Below are 19,363 nucleotides of genomic sequence, written 5' to 3'. Positions count from 1 at the left end.
TATTATTATCGTATATATAAATATATAAATATATAAATATATATATATATATATATATATATATATATATATATGTGTGTGTCCATTTATTTAGGTATATATATTTTTTAAGGCATTATAAATATATTAGCTTTTTTTTCTTCTTTTTTTTCTTTTTACTTATAATACCAATTCAATAATTATAATACACATATTCAAGGTGCCTACAAGTGCCCAACGATTAAAAAAGAAGAAGAATTTATGTTCTTATAATTCATACGTTTGTAATATTTTACTAATTGTATTCATTTAGTATTACCTACAAAATGGGAAATATATTTTTTTTTTTGTTGTATTTACATTGTAATATTATATATATATTATGTTTTTTTTTTTTTTTTTTTTTTTTTTTTTTTTTCTTGAGTTTCATTAATCTCTATACAACCATTATGCGATTTATTATGACTTGCTCAGGTATATACATATTTTTTTCAAAAAAAATTGAAATAACATATACATATATATATATATATATATACATACATATAATATTTTAATGTTTTCTTAAAAATCAATTGTATCTTTTTGTTCGTTGTCAAACATACATAGAATATTTCATTTATTTTATATATATATAAGAAAATATGAATTTTCCTAACAGAATAAGATATGATAAGAGATTACATGATTTTGAAAATCTGTATAGGAAAAAACATATAATTCATTATTATTTAAAAAAAAATGATATAATTACTTGCTTAGCTGAAATTAGACAAGGAGCGTCACCTTTTATAAGAGATGAATGTAATAGAACAGCATTAGATTTAGCTATCGTATTATTTATGAAGAAATTTCATGAATGTATTTTTACATGTTTGATTACTGATTTTATATATTGTAAGAGTAAAAAATATGATGGTTTAAAAACTAAAATTACATATAATGAATATGAAAAAATAGTAGAAAAAGAAAAAAATATATGTTATTCAAAATATATATTTTATGATGATATGTTTTCAAAAAAAAAAAAAAAAAAAAAATCAATGGAACAAAACACAGAACAAAAATTTGGTAATGTATCTCCTTTCTTATTATTACAAAGAAATGTTAATCCTTCTTTATTAAATCAAAGTTATAAAAACGATGGTAATATATATAGAAAATATTGCGAAACAAATGATATATTATTTTTATCGGAAGAAATAATAACCTTTCCTATATCTAAAACGATTCAAGCACAATTAGATGATATTTTAAGAAAAATGAATGCTCTTTTATTTTTTATAAAAATATTATGTAAAAATATTATATTAAAAAAAGGTTCAGAATTAACACTTCAAGAGGAAATTTCCAATTTAACTTTTCCATTTTTTTATAATAACACTATACATACATTATTTAAAATATATCCTTTCAACAGTTGCTCAAATAAATGGGATATACACAATCCAGCAGATGCTAGAAAATTAATTCATAAAATACTTTCAAAAAAATTAATAGGTACAGAAATAATTACTTTTATTGGGAAAATTGTATTTTGCTTTTCAGAATTAATACATATATATGGACCAAAAATATTTGAATTAAATTCCTTATATTCTCAATATTTTTTACATATGGCTTTTACCCTAGACAATGAATATCTATTTAAAGTAATAATTAATAAACAAAATATTTTCACTACCCAAACAGATATATTTCATTGGGATGAATTAATTCAATCAATAGAACCCCATAAAGAAAAATTCAAATTGTACTACAAACAATTGATATATGCTAGATTGAAGAAATTATTTATGAAAAAATTAGAAAAGGTATTTTATAAAAAAGAGATGGATAAAAATATAAATAATCATTCAAATAATAACTCTAACATAAAATGTAGAACAAATACATTACATTCTACATATACAACATTATTAAAGGGTTATTATGAAGACATTTTAAATTGCTCTAATGCAGAAGATTTGGAAATAGTAATACAAAAATTTCTGCATATATTGAAAAAAAAAAAATTAACAACATTGTAAAATATATATATATATATATATATATATATATATGTATATATTATTAACTTTACATTTAAATAAATTGTTTGTGATATTCAAAATTTAACTTTATTTTATTCTTAAATTATATATTATATATATATATATATATATATATATATAATGTCCAATGTTTTTCATTTTAAAAAGCGTATCAATCGCCATTGAATAATTTTTTATAATCTATACCACATAGATTTCAAATATATATACATACATACATATATATATATATATATATATATATATATATATATATATATTTATTTAAACAAAAAATATATCCCTAAATATTTGTTTATTCTTTTAAATTATTATATATTATATTTTCAATATTTTGGAATCTTCAAAAATTAATTTTGTTCTATTTATATAAATATATATAAGGGTTGACTAGCCATTTTATAAATGTAATTTTTTTTTTTTTTTTTTTTTTTTTTTCCCTCGTAATATTGGCTGTTTGTAATTTTACAAAAACTAAAGCCCCAAATTAAAAAAAATTAAATGAAAAAGTTTGATGGTATAAATAAAATTGAGTATTTTTTTTTTTTTTTTTAAACACTCATAATGTAGCAAGTGATGAATATTGTATATATATATATATATATATATATATATATATATATATATATATATATCTATATATTTATGTAGGAATATTATGTATTATAATTTTTTTCTTTTGAATTGTTTTTATTTATTTATATTTTGATTTAAACCAATTTGCATTTACCTATGGCTAACAGCAAATTCAGTTATGTAAAATTATTTGAAGAAGAAAGGAAGATATTACTAAATTGCTACTTTATTGTAAGGATTGATGGGTGTGATTTTAAACATTTTGTAAAGGCACATAATTATAATAAGCCAAATGATATAAAAGGATTAAATTTGATGAATGAATGTGCTCTTGATATTTTAAAAAAATTCGATGATATCGATTTATGTTATGGTCATTCAGATGAGTATAGTTTTTTATTTAATAAAAGTACTAAATTATGGAATAGAAGATATGACAAGATATTAACAAATGTCGTATCGTATTTTACATCTTGTTTTTTATATAAATGGAAAAATTATTTTCAAAAAGAAATGTTATATGCACCTTCTTTTGATGCTAGAATTGTGGTCTATCCTAATGAAAAGGAGATAAAAGATTATTTTTCTTGGAGACAAGTAGATTGTCATATTAATACACAATATAATGAATGTTTTTGGAATTTAATAAGACAAGCTAATTATACAAATGATGAAGCACATAAATTTTTATTAACAACACAAACTAAAGATAAAAACGAATTACTTTTCTCACGTTTTAATATAAATTATAATAATTTACCAGAAATATTTAGAAGGGGAACTATAATAATAAGAAATAAAACTTTCCAAAAAAAAAATGAGGCATTAGGAACTATATATAATAATGATACAGCAAATAATATAGACGATAATAATAATAATAATAATAATAATAATAATACTTTTAATGATAATAATGATATAGAAAATTTTGAGAAATTAAAAAAAGAATGTCTACCAAAATTTATAATTTCTCATGAAAATTTAGTTAGTGAAAAATTCTGGGATAAGTATGATTACATTTTTAAAAAAAAAAAAGACTTGGAAAAAAAATGAATAATCCATGTACACATTTTATTAAAATATAATTTTATACCTTTTAAAAAAATTTTAAATAAATGATACTCATTAGAAAAGAACTATGAGTTCTTTCCATATAATTATATGGTATATATATATATATGTAAGAATGTGTATTACATAAATTTTTTTTTTCCCGTAAAAAAAAATATATAAATGCTTATTTTTTTTAGGAGATGGAGAATACACATAATATATATATATATATATATATATATATATATATATCATGATGATACATATTTATATATAGTTTTATATTTATATAATTTATTGTGTGCATTCAGATCAAGAGTGTTATATTATAAAAATAAAAGAGAATATCTCCAATTATTTAATGAACTCTTATAATACATTATATACAAGTAAGAACAATTTATCATTCGTCTATTTAATGAAATGCATTTTGTTATTCAAACATTGCTACCTTTTGTGTAATATTTGCTGGACAATTTTTTAAGTCTTTTATATTTTTAAGAATTTACAAAAAAAAAAAGAAAAAAAAAAGGTACTTTTCATTTACATACTATTTGTGGACACACCTATATATAAATATACTTTTTGAGAAAAAAGGAAATATATTTTTATATACTTGATTAACCTTTGCATAAGAATGCAGAATTTGTTTCTAATTTTTTTATATTCTCATTTCTTATTTTTTTTGTTTATTATTTCTTGTTTTTTTTTTTTCAAATAAACTTATAAAACAAAATAACATGTACAAAAAAAAAAAAAAAAAAAAAAAAAACAAGAACAAAAAACAAAAAACAAATTAAAATTTTAATATATTAAAAATTATGTATAAAATAAAAATATATTTTCATTAATATGAAAACGAATAATGTAAGTTAGAAATAAGCCATAAAATTTTTTTGTATTTTTTTTTTTTTTTTTTTGTATGTGTCTTTATTTTCTCCTTAAACATTTAACATTTGTTAAACTACATATTTTCCTTTTTTTTTTTTTTTTTTTTTTTTTTTTGTGTGGATTATACTTTAATTTTTTAAAAAAATTATATATTACATAAAAATGAGTTGCTTAAACGTTCAACCTGTTCAACTTCCCATAACAAATAAATTTAGAAAGTAATAATGTGTTTAATTTATAAAGTTTTAGATATTATTCAAAAAAAAAAATATATATATATATATATATATATTGTAGTGTATATATATTTTTTTATTCTTATTTATTTGCTTTCTTGATAGTCTGCCTGCTGGAAAACCTTCCCATAGACATGAGTCAACATTTTGTAGAGTAAAAATTAAAATGTTATGTATTATTTCTTTATCTCCATTTTTCTTTCTCTCTTTCTCTATACATATATATGAATTTTTTTTTATCTACATTTACAGTTCTTTTCTGACACAACGGAAAAAGAATGTAAAGGTAGCAGAAGAAATATTAACCATCGAAATAAATCTTCGATTTTTGACAATGTTGAAGAAAATGATATTATAGGTATAATTATATCTACAAATATGTATAAAAAGTATATGTGATATATATATATATATATATGTACTCCTTTCAATTCTACCATTTTTATATATATATACCATCATAGATAACACCAAAATAAATCAATATAATAATGTCAAAAAAAGGTTTGTTAGTAACAATTCTTTAGAATTTAAAAAAACTTTTCAAAAAAATATAAACTATGTTCCAAATGAAAAGTATGGTAAAAAAAATATCCCCGATGTCAGAAATCTTTATATATTTTCAAGACAAGAACTGAAGTAAAAAAAAATAATAAATAAATAAATAAATATATATATATATATATATATATATATATATATATATATATGTTTATATATTATTCTTCTTTATATGTATTATATAATTCATGGTTTATATTATCATTTTAATTTTTATAATTTCCTACTTTTCAGCAGTGATACAAAGGAAAGGAAAAGGTACTAAAATGAATAAATAAATAATATTCATATATATATATATATATATCAACTAATATATTTTTGTACAACCCAAATAAAATTTAAATTATTTCCATGTAGCTCTAAAAAAATAAGCAACTATAGTTTAGAAAAGAATCCAAACAAATGGGGCGTTGACGTTTTAAAATATAACTTGCCTTCACCAAAAAAAATATATAGACATGTAGATAACTTGACAGTACGAACATAAGAAAAAAAAATATAATATGTATGTATACATATTACTCATTTAGCTTATTGGATTATTTAATTCTTGATATAAATATATTTAATACATTAAGGATATTAAATAAATATATACATATATATATATATATATATATATATATATATATTTATATTTATGTAGACCTGCTTAGTTCCAAAAATAAGTGAAGATTCCTTTATTCCTAAAAAAAATAAAAAATATTACGTCACTCATCTGGAGGTATAAAAGAAAAAGATAAAAAAAAAATATATATACATTATAATATTTTTTTTTTTTTTTTTTTTTTTTTTTTTTTTTTTATCATATCTTATTATATTTATTATTTATTTGTAGAAATCTCTATGCCCCAAAGAAAATATTTTATTGTTAAATTCTAAGAAAAAATTAATTCACTTACATCAATCAAAATTGGAGGTAAGATATATAAACCATTATATAAGAATTTATTTATATTTTTATAAATGTTCATATTTTTTATATTTTATGTAGATGAATTGTGTGCCCAAAGATTATGAACAGGAAATAAATAAAAACAAGCCTGTCTTTCTTGAAAGAAATTTAAACGTAGAATAAAAAAAAATATATATATATATATATATATATATATATATATACAGATATGTATTTACTTATTTGCAATATTTTACCATTCTTATTTTTTATATATTTTTTATTCTTTGTATAGAACAACCTCATTCCTATAGTAGAATGTAAAAGAAGAACGTTTCATGTAAACGACACATGTAAAAATAAGCAATGTTCTATAAACTTCAGTTGTACTGTGATTTCAAATAATTTTAAAAATGGGAAAAATATATATATATATATATATATATATATATATACATATACATACATATATACATATTCTCTAAATATTTCTCTTTTAGGTGAAAGAAAACCTTCGCCTTTTAGATCTGGAAAAAGAATAGGATATATTTTCACACGAAATGATAACCCTACTTTTTTTTTTTAAAGAACTGTCCATCCTTCATATATTCTTTTTTAATCCTTTATACATACATACATACATATATATATATATATATATATATATGATAACACTTACAAATATAATAATTTTTTTTTTTTTTTTTTTTTTTTTTTTTTTTTTTTTTTAAATAATTTATTTCTTCGTTTCATCATCTTTAATTTGTCATTTTAATTATAAAAAAAATTGAAATGTTATGTAAAAAGAAAAATATCCCCTTATTTTAATCTTGTTAACATTTTTGTATATATAATAAAACACACATTTTTAATGTGCTCCCACATTTTCATACAAAATAAATAAAAAGTTCAAAAAAAACAATTTATTAAAAAAAAAAAAAAAAAAAGAGGACATATGATGATACTTTTCAAATGTTAATTTATAATATTTTTCTTTTGTACTTGTTGTATATATAATATCCATTAAATTGGCCTCAAATGTGTTTACTTATGAAGATTTGTATTAATTTTTTTTTTTTTTTTTTTTTTTTTTTTTTTTTTCCCCTGCGCCCTCCCCCATCGATACAGTATTTTATATACTTATTTACGTATTATACTCGAGAAAATATTATTTCCTTTGGGATATACAGGAGAGCCTTTCAAATTTATTATATTCTTAGAAGGGAAAAGAATTTTCCATATTGGTTTACATGTGTGACAACATTTTTTTTGTTTAGATGACATTTCTGTTGGTTGTTCATATTTTTTATAGATAATATTTGTAGTGTTTTTTATAACTGGTATAGCATATTTTAGCTTACACATTTGTATAATATCCATACATTTACATTTTTCTACATGTTCGATATCATGTTGTTTATAAGGATTTATATTAGGTATTAAATCTGGATATTTTGGTAATGCTATTTTTTTAGGTAAATATTTTTGTTTTTCTTTAACTGCTACATTATTTATATCACTGCTTTTATGTTCATATAAATCATCTGGTGTATCATAATCTTCATCTTTTGATGGGCATGTAGAGGGATATAAATGTGAATTATCATAAGATGTTAATTGAGGAGGTACTAGTTTTTGATTAACAAATATTGAAAAAGAACAAAATGGAGGAACAGATGTATTATTACAAGGTCCTTCAATATCATCTATCCAGAATCCTGGGCATGCAATTAAGGTAGCTAAACATTGCGGAAAACATATAGGCATAGTTTCTGCAACTTTTAATCCTATAGGTAACCAACATATAGGAAAAAGGGATGCACAATACATACCTAAATAAGCCATAGCACATATTCTATATTGTGTTTCTGATGTTTTACCTATTTTACTAGCATATTTAGATGGAAAGCTTGATATTATTCCGTTCATTATAGAATCTGTTATATCTGCAGTAATAAATTCTGCTGCGGTGATTGGATACAAAATAGAACCTAAACAATTTTTTCCTGTTATCATAGGTAAGCATGGTAAAGGTCTATTAATCCATATAGGTGGAGGAATTAATGGAGGTACAATATCTACTACAGAACTTGCAACAGATTGTATAAAACCTTTAACCATTGTTAAACTTTGTATTAACATATTACCTAATCCAGGTTCTTTAATAGAATCTGGTGTTCTAATATCTTCTAAAGAATCCTTCATCCATTTAGATAAATTATTACCATAAGTAGATCTTATAGGTCCTCCAGGATATTCCACTCCACTATTATTCTGTAAACTATTAATATTTTCATTAGTATTTTCATATGTATATTTATTTTTTCTTTTGTTTTTCTTTTTCATTGTATCCTCATATTCCTTTTCTACTACACCTTCATCACAGTGTGATGTATACTCATTTACTTTCTTCACCTTTTCAACAAAACGATCATTATAATTTTTATGCATTACCGTTTTTAATAAAAAGGTATATCCATCTATATCAAAGTGTTTCATTGCAGATTTGTATAAATCTAAAAAAGTTGCTTTTGTCATTTTATTTTTTATTACTGATCCCTTTAAGTGATTAAAAATATTTCTATTCTTTCCTTTCATTTCTTCTGTTGTTAAAAATGTATACAATTCTTCCGCTTTTGGGAATAGGGTTGTATTATGTTCATCATCCTCTGTTATATTATCATTTAATTTATTATGGTATCTGTCTTTTGTTTTTTCTTCATCTCCAATTTTATATAAATAATCATGAATACTGACATTTCCTTTTTTATCATTCATATTTATTTTTTCCACATCCCCTTGATATTCATCATGTCCCTTAACAAAAAAGGTATACAAACATGGTGACACACAAAAAAGGAGGAACAAATCAAGTCTCATCGTATACAAGAAAAGCAAATAAAAAATAATAAATAATAAATAATAAATATATATATATATATATATATTATTTGACAAGGTCTATATAATTTTGTATAAATAATGTTTTAATATCTGTGTAGAACATTATCTTAAATTTAAACATATATGTAAAAAAAAAAAAAAAAAAAAAAAAAAGAAAAAGAAAACAATGTATTAATTTGGATAAAATATAATTATATATGTATATATTGTTCTTTATCGTTTAGACAACGTTGTATTTTATATTATTATTTTAATTCATTTTATTTTATTTATTTATTTATTTTAATTTTTTTTTTTTTTTTTTTTGTTTTGGTGATACATAATAAAAAATTGATAAGACATATATGCAGTAAACTTAGCTACGTATATATGATAAACAGTAAACAAATAATTGATTCATATTGTATAATATTTATTTATAATTTTATATTACTAAACATTTTTTTTTCATATTAAAAATTTCAAAGTTTAATATGTACACAGTAGATTGAATGTTGTATGTGTATAAGTTATACAATTTTAAAAAAACATAAAAAAAAAAAAAAATATATATATATATAATACATAATTTTAATACGCACAATAGGTACGTATTTTATTTTATTTTATTTTATTTATTTTATTTTTTTTATTTTTTTTTCTCTCTTGGTTATTTTACAAAAAAAAGAAATATAATATATATATATATATATATATATAAACAATTAGTCATAAAATAATAGGTGTAAAGAAAAAATTTGTTTACATTAATTGTCGTGTAATTTTATAATGTAATATTATGAAACTTATAGTTAATTATTTTTTTAAACGTTTGTAAGGGTATAATGTTAAAAAAAAAAGAAAAGAAGATATATTGTCATTCAATTTGAAATTATTAATTGTTCATATCAAAATATATTTAATTATAAGGTTGAGGAGCACTTTTTTTGTAACCAACATCATTTTCTTTCCATATTCCAAAGGTTAAGAATTTCTTATACTCATCGTCGAAAGCGGGAAAGACAATAGACACAGCATAAACTGCCCATACATATACCCATGGGCTCAAGCGAGAACTTTTAAAAAAAAAAAAAATTAAAATAATCATATACATAATAAAAAGTATATACATATATATAAAATGAAAAAGTGAATAATTTCTTTTCAAATGAAAAAAGTTTTTTTGGATGAACATATGTTTTATACACAACCAAATTTTTTTATATTATCTTATTTTTTATCTTAGGACTTACCAAACTTTAAACCATCCGTATCTTCTCCTTGTGTGGAAGTTATTTGTGCTCATCCATATTTTGGAGTATACAGCTTTTGACATCTTTATTATTATTTTTATTTTATTTTATAATGAATGTACCAAAAAAAAAAAAAAAAATATATATATATATATATATATATTATATATAGAACTAAAGAATATGTTATCATATATAAATATACATGTTATAAGGATAAATCACAAATATGTACATATATTAAATTGTAAATATTTAAATATATAAATATATAAATTTTGTATGTATATATAGTTTACATAAAAATTTTATGAAATTTTCCTTCAACGTTAAAAAATATTTTTTATGTATATTATTGTTCCAAACTATATCATTTTATATATATAAAATATAAATATATATAATATATTTTATTGTGTATTTGTTTTTTTTAATTTGGTAATTTATCAAAATATGTAAATTATTCTTTTAAATATATATATATATATATATATATATATATATATATATGTATATATTTGTATTTTTTTTTTTTTTTTTTTTTTTTGAAAATTTATAAAAAATTTTAGTGCATATATGATTTATATATAATATATATAAAGAATTGTAAGTTATATATATATATATATATATACATAATTTTCTTGGTTATATATTTTACAATATATTATATTATATTATCATCGTAGAAATATATATATATATATATTTATAATTATATAATTATTTTAAGAATAAAAGAAATTCCTAATGGGTAATTTTATTTATAATAAAATATTTCATATTTTTTATATGTAGAAAAAAATTAAACAATAAATAAATAAATATAAAAAAAAAAATATATATATATATATAATATATTTATTTAATAATATATATAATTAAAAAATTTTGTTTATTTTGTTTATTTTGTTTATTTTGTTGCATTTCTGTTTCTTACAAATTATTATTTTGTTACATTTTATAAGCTAATATATATATATATATATATATATATATATATATTTTTGTACAATATTTATATATATTATAATTATATTATATATATATTTTACGTTCTTTTTTTAAAATATAATTCAAGAAAAAAGAAATATATATATATATATATATATATATATATAGATAGATACAACTATGATATTTTATATAAAATGAAAATAATATATATCTAAAATTTGTGCGACCTTTTATATGTTCATATATATATATATATATATATATATTTATTTATTTATTTATTCATTTAAATATATATATTTTTTTTTTTTCATGTACCTTACGAAATATATATTTTTAATGTATCTACTTCGACATTCCTATCTTTATGTTTAAAATAATTCATCATATGATCTTGCTTTATTTATATTAATCATATTTATTTTATTTTATTTTATTATTTTTTTTAATTATGTAATAAAAATGAGCAGCCTGTATGTAGAACAAAAGGTGGAACCCGAAAAGATTAAGGAGGAGAAAATTAATGTGAACGTAAATAAAATATTATACAAAGCTCATAAGAATATAAAAAAAGAAAAGATAAAGAATCCATCAAAAAGGATAGATTATTTATGTGTTGATAAAAATGACTTACCGAAAAATTTACCAAATACAAAGAATATTAAGAATAGGAAATTAAAAAACCAATTAAACAAAGATGTAAAGTTAGCTATATTGTCTTCAAAAAAATTATTGGCAAATACAAAATTTATGCCTCTGAAAGAGGGATATATTAAATACAATTCTGTGAATGAACCAAAAGTTCATATTGCTCCTTCAAAAGATGAAGAAGATGAAAAAGAAAAAAAGAAAAAAAAAAAGAAAAAAAAAAAAAAAAAAAACGAATTGATAGATTCAAAAGAAATAGAAACAACAAATAATGATAATAATAACATGAATAATATTAATAGTTGTAATCGTAATGATCTTGATTTTAATACTTATAAAAATTACATAATTGAGAAGGAAGGTATTAATTATTTAGCACCTTCTGATGAAGAAGATAATAAAAATAGGCGAGCTAGCCAAAAATATATTTATGATAATGCTGATGTGGGTACTCAAAAAAAAGTATTTGATTTGAAATTAAATATGGGTCCATATTCATGTACTTATACAAGAAATGGAAAATATTTATTAATGACAGGAGTAAAAGGACATGTAAGTTTGATAGATACACATAATTTAGAAAGTTTATGTGAGTTTCAAGTTGATGAAATGATTAGATGTAATACAACATTACATAATTATAAGCTTTTTGCGGTTAGTCAAAAAAAGTATATGTATATATATGATAATACTGGAATGGAAATAAATTGTATAAAAGATATATTATATACATATAATATGGTATTTTTACCATATCATTTTTTATTAACATCGATTGGTGAATTTGGTGAATTGGTTTATCAGGATATATCGGTTGGTAATATTGTAACTAGAAAAAAAACAAAAAGAGGACCATGTTCTATTATGAAACAAAATAAAAAAGATGCTATAATATATTTAGGTCATAAAAATGGACATGTTACTTTATGGTCACCAAATATTGATAAAAGTATATGTGATATATTTTGTCATCATACACCCATATCTTCTATAGGAGTTCATGAAAATTATTTAATAACAGCATCAGTAGATTCAACATATAAATTATGGGACATAAGAAAAATGGAATATATAAAATCATATAAATCACATAATATTATTAATAATATTGATATAAGTGATACATCCCTAGTAGCATTTTCAATGAATACACATTTTAGAACATATAAAAATCTTTTTACAAATCCACAATTATATATAACTCATAATATATATGGAGATCAAATTAATTCCATATCCTTTCAACCCTTTGAAGATATTTGTTCCTTAGGTTTAAAACACTCAATAAAAACACTTCTCGTACCAGGAGCGGGTATAGCTAACATAGATACCTTCTTTAATAACCCATATGAAACAAAAAAACAAGTAAGAGAAAATGAAGTCAAATTGTTATTAGATAAACTACCAGCTGATACTATCAAATTTAATACAGACCAAATAGGAAACATAAACCCATATCTCATAAACCATAATGAACAAAAAAATGATACAAATGTGTATAATAAAAACAACATGAAAAAGAAAAATAAAAAAAATATAAAAAATAAAAAAAATTTAAAAAATAATAAAAATGAAGAAAATATAAATCGTATGCACAAACAATCTGAACACGAAACGGATTAAATAAACCAACCAAGAAAGAAAGATAGAAAGATATAAAGATGTAAAGAAAACTCTAAAATTATTCCCACAAGTATAAATAACACTTTTTTGTAATACATATATATAATATATATATATATATATATATATATATATATATATATATATATATATATATTTATGACCCTTTGGCAATAAAAAATAATTAAAATATGGGAAATATATATATATATTTATTATTTTTTATTTATTTTTTGTTTAAATATAATTTTGTTTTTTATTATTAATATATTTTCTTAGAATTAAAAAATTATACATTATCCTCTATATATATATATATATATATATATATGTATTAATAATATTTATTTTAAATATTATTATATATAAAATATATTATGTACATATATATTATATATATTATATACATATGTATAATTATTATTTATTTTTTTTAATATTCTATAATTAAAATTTATTAAAAAAACTTTAATTAATTTTTTAAATATAAATTATGTAAAAAAAAAATATAAATTCAAAAAGGAATATTTTTCATTATGTATATTTTTTTTTTTTTTTTTCAGCCGTCACTTTGTACCATTAATTATTGATATTGAAAAAAAAAAAAAAAAAATATTAATATAATATAATAAATTAAAATACTTTTATTTTATAATAATAATATAAAGATAATATAATTTATAAAATATGTAAAGTTATATATATATATATATATATATATATATTATTATTAATAATTTCATTATGATTTATATATTATTTATATATAATATTTCCTTGGAAGACTTTTATTAAATAAAGAAAGTACTTTTTTAACATTTTTTTATTATATATATTTTCTTTTGTTATATATCATAAATAAATAATCATGACGACAGCACATCGCCCAACGTGGTACAATGCCATAGGAGGTGATAATCAAGGTAATCATAAATGAATAAATAAATAAATAAATAAATATATATATATATGTTTATTTTTAAAAATGGTGATATTCATATAGAATACAATATATATGTTATTTTTTTTTTTTTTATTTTTTTTTTTTTACTCTTCAAAGAAATTATTATTTCATATAATAACATTCCAATACATTTTGATATTTATAATATGTTTAATATTGATAATGTTTTATTTTCCTACAGGAGGGAATCGAAAAGTTAGTCAGACGCTCAAAGTCTGCAGTCGAGATTTGCCAGGACACCTAAAAATGAAAACGAGAGATTTAAGTGACTATGTAGAAGATAAAAATATGATTAAAAACAATTTAATACAACTAGAAAATAAAAACAATAAAGAAACCAGTAAAGGTAATAAATTACTAGCCATAGAAAATATAAAAAAATTGACAAATCATGATTTCAAAAATCCCTTCCCAGAAGATGAAGATGATATTATTGGAGATGAGTGGAAAAAAAAATCTCACAAGAAAAATAAAAAAAAGAAAAAATTAAAAATGAAGAATAAAAGAAATGTTAAAAAGAGGAAAGTCAAACATGATATGTCAGAAGATGAAATGAGTCATGATATGAATGATTATAATTCAAGTGATAATAATTCAAGTGATAATAATTCGAGTGATAATAATTCGAGTGATAATAATTCGAGTGATTATAACTCAAGCGATAATAATTCAAGTGATGATGACGAATCCGATGAAGAAGAAAAAGAACTACTAAGAGAACTTGAAAATTTAAAAAGAGAAAGGATGGAAAAGCTTAAAAAAGAAAAAGAAGAACAAGAACTCTTAAAAAAAAAAAAAAATAATGTCTTAACAAATAACCCATTAATTAATTTAGAAGATAGTAGTGATAATGATGAAGTAAGTACAAAAAAAAGAAAATGGACAGATGACGCTATCTTTAGAAATACCTGTGAGAAAAAAGAAAAAAAAACACCATCGTATATTAATGATACTGTACGTAGTGCCTTTCACAAGAAATTTTTATTTAAATATATTCATTAAAAAAAAAAAAAAAAGGAAAGGAGTTACCAATCCAAAAGAATGTACCCATGTTTTAAAATATGTGTATATTTATATATTTGATTTATTTTTTTTATTTTATTTATTTATTTATTTTTTTGTGTGTTCCTCTTGTAACCCTTTGAATGATTCACCCCATGGGTAATCATAATGGGAGGATAATATATATATATATATATATATATATATATATATATGTATTTTTTTTTTTTTTTTTTTTTTTTTTCATAAATATAAAATTTTTTAATTGTTAATTGGGCTAAAAAAAAAAAAAATTGTAAATATAAAAAAGAAGACAACTATGTACGTGATATATAAAATAAATAATGTCTCCCTAAGACAATTATCACAATATGAAAGAAAAAAAAAAATAATAAAATAAAATAACACATATATGTATGTATGTATATATATATATATATATATATTTCTTATATATGTTGCATATGTGAACAATTTAATCCATTTTGGTAATAATAAAATAAAATGAATATATATTTATATATTCATCATATAATCATATATGTATAGATATGAACAAATTTTAAGTTATGTATTTTATTTTTTTCCTCCTGATGATACATTAAATTTGAAAAAGATAATATCTCCATCTTCAACTACATAATCTTTACCTTTTTGTAAATATTTTCCATTTGCTTTAACTTCTCCTTCGGATTTATATTCAACAAGATCTGTATATTTATAAACCTCTGCACATATGAAACCTTTTTCAAAATCGGTATGAATAACACCTGCTGCTTGTGGTGCTTTAGTTCCTTTTCTGATGGTCCAACATTTCACTTCATCATGACCACATGTAAAAAAATGTATTAAATTAATTTCATAATATCCTGTTTTAATAATTTTATTTAGCATACTTTGTTTAATATTATTGGTTTCAAAATATTGTTTTTTCTCTTCTTCATCCATAGAAAGTATTTTTTGTTCAACTTCTGCTGAATATGGTATAATGGTACCTTTATTTTTTTCTTGTACCCAATTATAAATTTTCGCTAGATATTTATTTTTTTGTCTTATAAAATCAGCTTCACTCATATTAACAAGATAAACAACTGGTTTGGCAGTTAAAAAATTATATTCATTCAAAACTTCTATTTCATTACTTTTCCATGTACCATCTTTAATCCATTTATGTTCTTTTAAATAATTTAAAACGGATGTCAAAACATCATGTTCATTTTGTTTTACTTTATCTTTTTTATTTCTATTTAACACTTTTGTTACTTCTTCTAAATTCTTCTCACAATGTGATATATCTTTATATATTAATTCTGAATTTATTATTTCTAAATCACGAACCGGGTTAATATTACCTTCTGTGTGAATAATGTCTTCATTTTCAAAAGCTCGAACAACATGATATATACCATCGACAGCTGCGATGTTTGATAAAAAATTATTTCCTAAACCTTCTCCTAAATGTGCGTTCTTTACTAATCCGGCAATATCAAAAATTGATAAATATGCATGCACATTGCTTTTTGGATTAAAATGCTTAACCAACCATTCAAACCTTTCATCTTCTACCGTTACCTTGGCTTCGTGTGGATCGATTGTACAAAAGGGATAATTCTCAGCAGGGATATTTAATTTGGTTAACACATTGAAAGTTGTTGACTTTCCTAATAAGGACAAAAAAAAAAAAAAAAATCAAAAAAAAAAAAAAGGAAAAATTAAAAAAAAAAAAAGGAAAAAAAAAAAAAAAAAAGGAAAAAAAAAAAAAAAGGAAAAATTAAAAAAACATCAAAATAATATTTTCATTTAATAGGTATATATTTAATATTTTATTTTTTTGTACTTACCCACATTGGGTAAACCAACCAAACCCATTTTCAACGTATTCTTAGGTCTAAAGATAAAAAAAAAAATTCCATTTTATGCAATATGAGTATCTATATATGAAAATCATATGGGAGCAATAAAAACACCACAAACGTGTACATGGCTAGATAATATATATATATATAAATATATTTATATTATATATTTATTTATTAAATATTTATATTTTTTATTATTATTCTCTTAATATTTTATTTTCCTTTACCTTCCTAAGAGTAACTTTGGGGGCTCTTCCTCCTTTTTTTTTGGAGCCATTCTTTTTATATACCACTTAAAAATATTATATTCACAAAAAAAAAATTTAAATAAATAAATATTAATATATATATATATATATATATAATATATTTATTAGGATGTATAATAATAATAATGATACAATTTTTTAGGAATTAAAAAATATTATTATAACAATTTTCTTTTCGTATTATTTATAAATATTCCTTTTATTTTTATTATAATTTTTTTTTTTTTCTCAGCTTTAAAAGATAAATAAATAAAATAAGATATATTGGCTAGTTTATAAATGTAGGTTCAGTTTTTCAAAACAAATAAAGAAAAGAAATTTCTTTACAATTGTGATAATAAAAATGGAATTAGAAGAAAGGGAATTAATTAAATAATATATTATATTGTATATTATATTTATATAATATATATATATATATATATATACATATATATATATATATAAATATATATACAATATAATATTATATATTTATTATATAATATAATGTATAATTAATTATATATATATTCTAATAGATATATATATATATATATATACATATTTTTTATTATACATATTTTGAAGGACGACATATTTTTATATATATAAAATATATGCCTATTTAATAAATATTACATGTTCTCAAAAAGATATATTTTACCCACCCATCATTTTATTTTATTATATTATATTTTATTATATTTTATTTTGTACATGTACCATTTTTAAAAATATAATTAATATTTATCAAAAGAAACCATTTGAATAATTTAAAAGAAAAAGAAAAAGAAAAAGAAAAATCAAATTTTCTTTCTTTTTTTCTTCCGTTTTTTTTTAAGTGGAATATCTAATTTGTTTATTTTCATATGATAATTTGTTTTTCTCGTTCTTTTTTATATTATATGTAATAATCCAACCACATACAAAATAAAGATTTTTTTTTTTTCTTTTTTTTTCTTTTTTTTTTTTTTGTTCTTATTTAAGGCAACATAGAGATTGAATTTATACTTTTTTAAATTAAAAAAAAAAAAAAAGAAAAGAAGATATATAATAACAGATAAATATATTTAATGAATTTAAAAAGCAAATAAAAAAAATTTTATATGATTACATTTTTTTTTTTTTATTTATAACGTTTATATTATGATGGGGAAAAGGAGTTTGGTCTATTTTCTTATTTATATATCATAAAATGTAATTTAAAAAGAAATGGAAGAAATGAATTTTAAAAAATATTATAAGGATAACAACAGATTCCCGATTTTTCAAAAAAAAAAAAAAAAAAAAAAGAAAAAAAAAAAAAAAAAAAGGAATAAATTAAAAATTAAACGTCTACATATGTAAATATATAATATGTGTATATAGTATATGCACATTATATATATGTTATGTGAATATATATATATATATATATATATATATTTATATGTTTATGTTTATATGTTTATATTTAAAATACAATAATCACATTCTTTAAGCGTGATTATTACACAAACAATTATTCCTTTTCATTCAAATTAATAATTTATTATTTTTTAATTTTTATTATTTTTATTATTTTTTTATTTTTTTTATTTTTTTTTTTTATTTATTTTATACGTGTGACAATAATTAAATGTAAAAGTTTGACATTCCCATAAAAAATATTTTATATATATATATATATATG

General features: G+C 19.4%; 8 protein-coding genes across 8 annotated transcripts; 5 read left to right on the top strand and 3 right to left on the bottom strand.

Moving 5' to 3' along the window:
- Window positions 1-623: 623 nt before the first annotated feature.
- Window positions 624-2,009, top strand: PF3D7_0723100 (protein CPH1, putative; the record flags this gene model as incomplete). Its single annotated transcript, XM_001349096.1, has 1 exon — window positions 624-2,009. One exon carries the CDS (start codon window positions 624-626, stop codon window positions 2,007-2,009), a length of 1,386 nt encoding a protein of 461 aa, XP_001349132.1.
- A 756-nt stretch (window positions 2,010-2,765) lies between these two features.
- Window positions 2,766-3,665, top strand: PF3D7_0723000 (tRNAHis guanylyltransferase, putative; the record flags this gene model as incomplete). The annotated part of the gene is made up of 1 exon (XM_001349095.1): window positions 2,766-3,665. One exon carries the CDS (start codon window positions 2,766-2,768, stop codon window positions 3,663-3,665), a length of 900 nt encoding a protein of 299 aa, XP_001349131.1.
- Window positions 3,666-4,718: 1,053 nt separating this feature from the next.
- Window positions 4,719-6,837, top strand: PF3D7_0722900 (conserved protein, unknown function; the record flags this gene model as incomplete). The annotated part of the gene is made up of 11 exons (XM_001349094.1): window positions 4,719-4,774; window positions 4,898-4,946; window positions 5,045-5,150; window positions 5,257-5,431; window positions 5,588-5,611; window positions 5,714-5,831; window positions 6,003-6,080; window positions 6,195-6,275; window positions 6,351-6,425; window positions 6,547-6,637; window positions 6,752-6,837. 11 exons carry the CDS (start codon window positions 4,719-4,721, stop codon window positions 6,835-6,837), a joined length of 939 nt encoding a protein of 312 aa, XP_001349130.1.
- Window positions 6,838-7,391: 554 nt separating this feature from the next.
- On the bottom strand, window positions 7,392-9,131 carry PF3D7_0722800 (conserved protein, unknown function; the record flags this gene model as incomplete). The annotated part of the gene is made up of 1 exon (XM_001349093.1): window positions 7,392-9,131. The coding sequence occupies one exon, from the start codon at window positions 9,129-9,131 to the stop codon at window positions 7,392-7,394; it is 1,740 nt and encodes a 579-aa protein (XP_001349129.1).
- A 922-nt stretch (window positions 9,132-10,053) lies between these two features.
- PF3D7_0722700 (conserved protein, unknown function) lies at window positions 10,054-10,470 on the bottom strand (the record flags this gene model as incomplete). Its single annotated transcript, XM_001349092.1, has 2 exons — window positions 10,054-10,210; window positions 10,388-10,470. 2 exons carry the CDS (start codon window positions 10,468-10,470, stop codon window positions 10,054-10,056), a joined length of 240 nt encoding a protein of 79 aa, XP_001349128.1.
- A 1,336-nt stretch (window positions 10,471-11,806) lies between these two features.
- Window positions 11,807-13,615, top strand: PF3D7_0722600 (U3 small nucleolar RNA-associated protein 7, putative; the record flags this gene model as incomplete). The annotated part of the gene is made up of 1 exon (XM_001349091.1): window positions 11,807-13,615. One exon carries the CDS (start codon window positions 11,807-11,809, stop codon window positions 13,613-13,615), a length of 1,809 nt encoding a protein of 602 aa, XP_001349127.1.
- Window positions 13,616-14,483: 868 nt separating this feature from the next.
- PF3D7_0722500 (pre-mRNA-splicing factor CWC15, putative) lies at window positions 14,484-15,581 on the top strand (the record flags this gene model as incomplete). The annotated part of the gene is made up of 2 exons (XM_001349090.1): window positions 14,484-14,538; window positions 14,761-15,581. The coding sequence occupies 2 exons, from the start codon at window positions 14,484-14,486 to the stop codon at window positions 15,579-15,581; spliced, it is 876 nt and encodes a 291-aa protein (XP_001349126.1).
- Window positions 15,582-16,157: 576 nt separating this feature from the next.
- On the bottom strand, window positions 16,158-17,717 carry PF3D7_0722400 (Obg-like ATPase 1, putative; the record flags this gene model as incomplete). The annotated part of the gene is made up of 3 exons (XM_001349089.1): window positions 16,158-17,242; window positions 17,423-17,469; window positions 17,668-17,717. The coding sequence occupies 3 exons, from the start codon at window positions 17,715-17,717 to the stop codon at window positions 16,158-16,160; spliced, it is 1,182 nt and encodes a 393-aa protein (XP_001349125.1).
- Between the last annotated feature and the right edge of the window lie 1,646 nt (window positions 17,718-19,363).

The sequence above is a fragment of the Plasmodium falciparum genome (assembly GCF_000002765.6).
Source record: "Plasmodium falciparum 3D7 genome assembly, chromosome: 7".
NCBI lineage: Eukaryota > Apicomplexa > Aconoidasida > Haemosporida > Plasmodiidae > Plasmodium > Plasmodium falciparum.
This window is presented reverse-complemented; position numbering and strand designations above follow the sequence as displayed.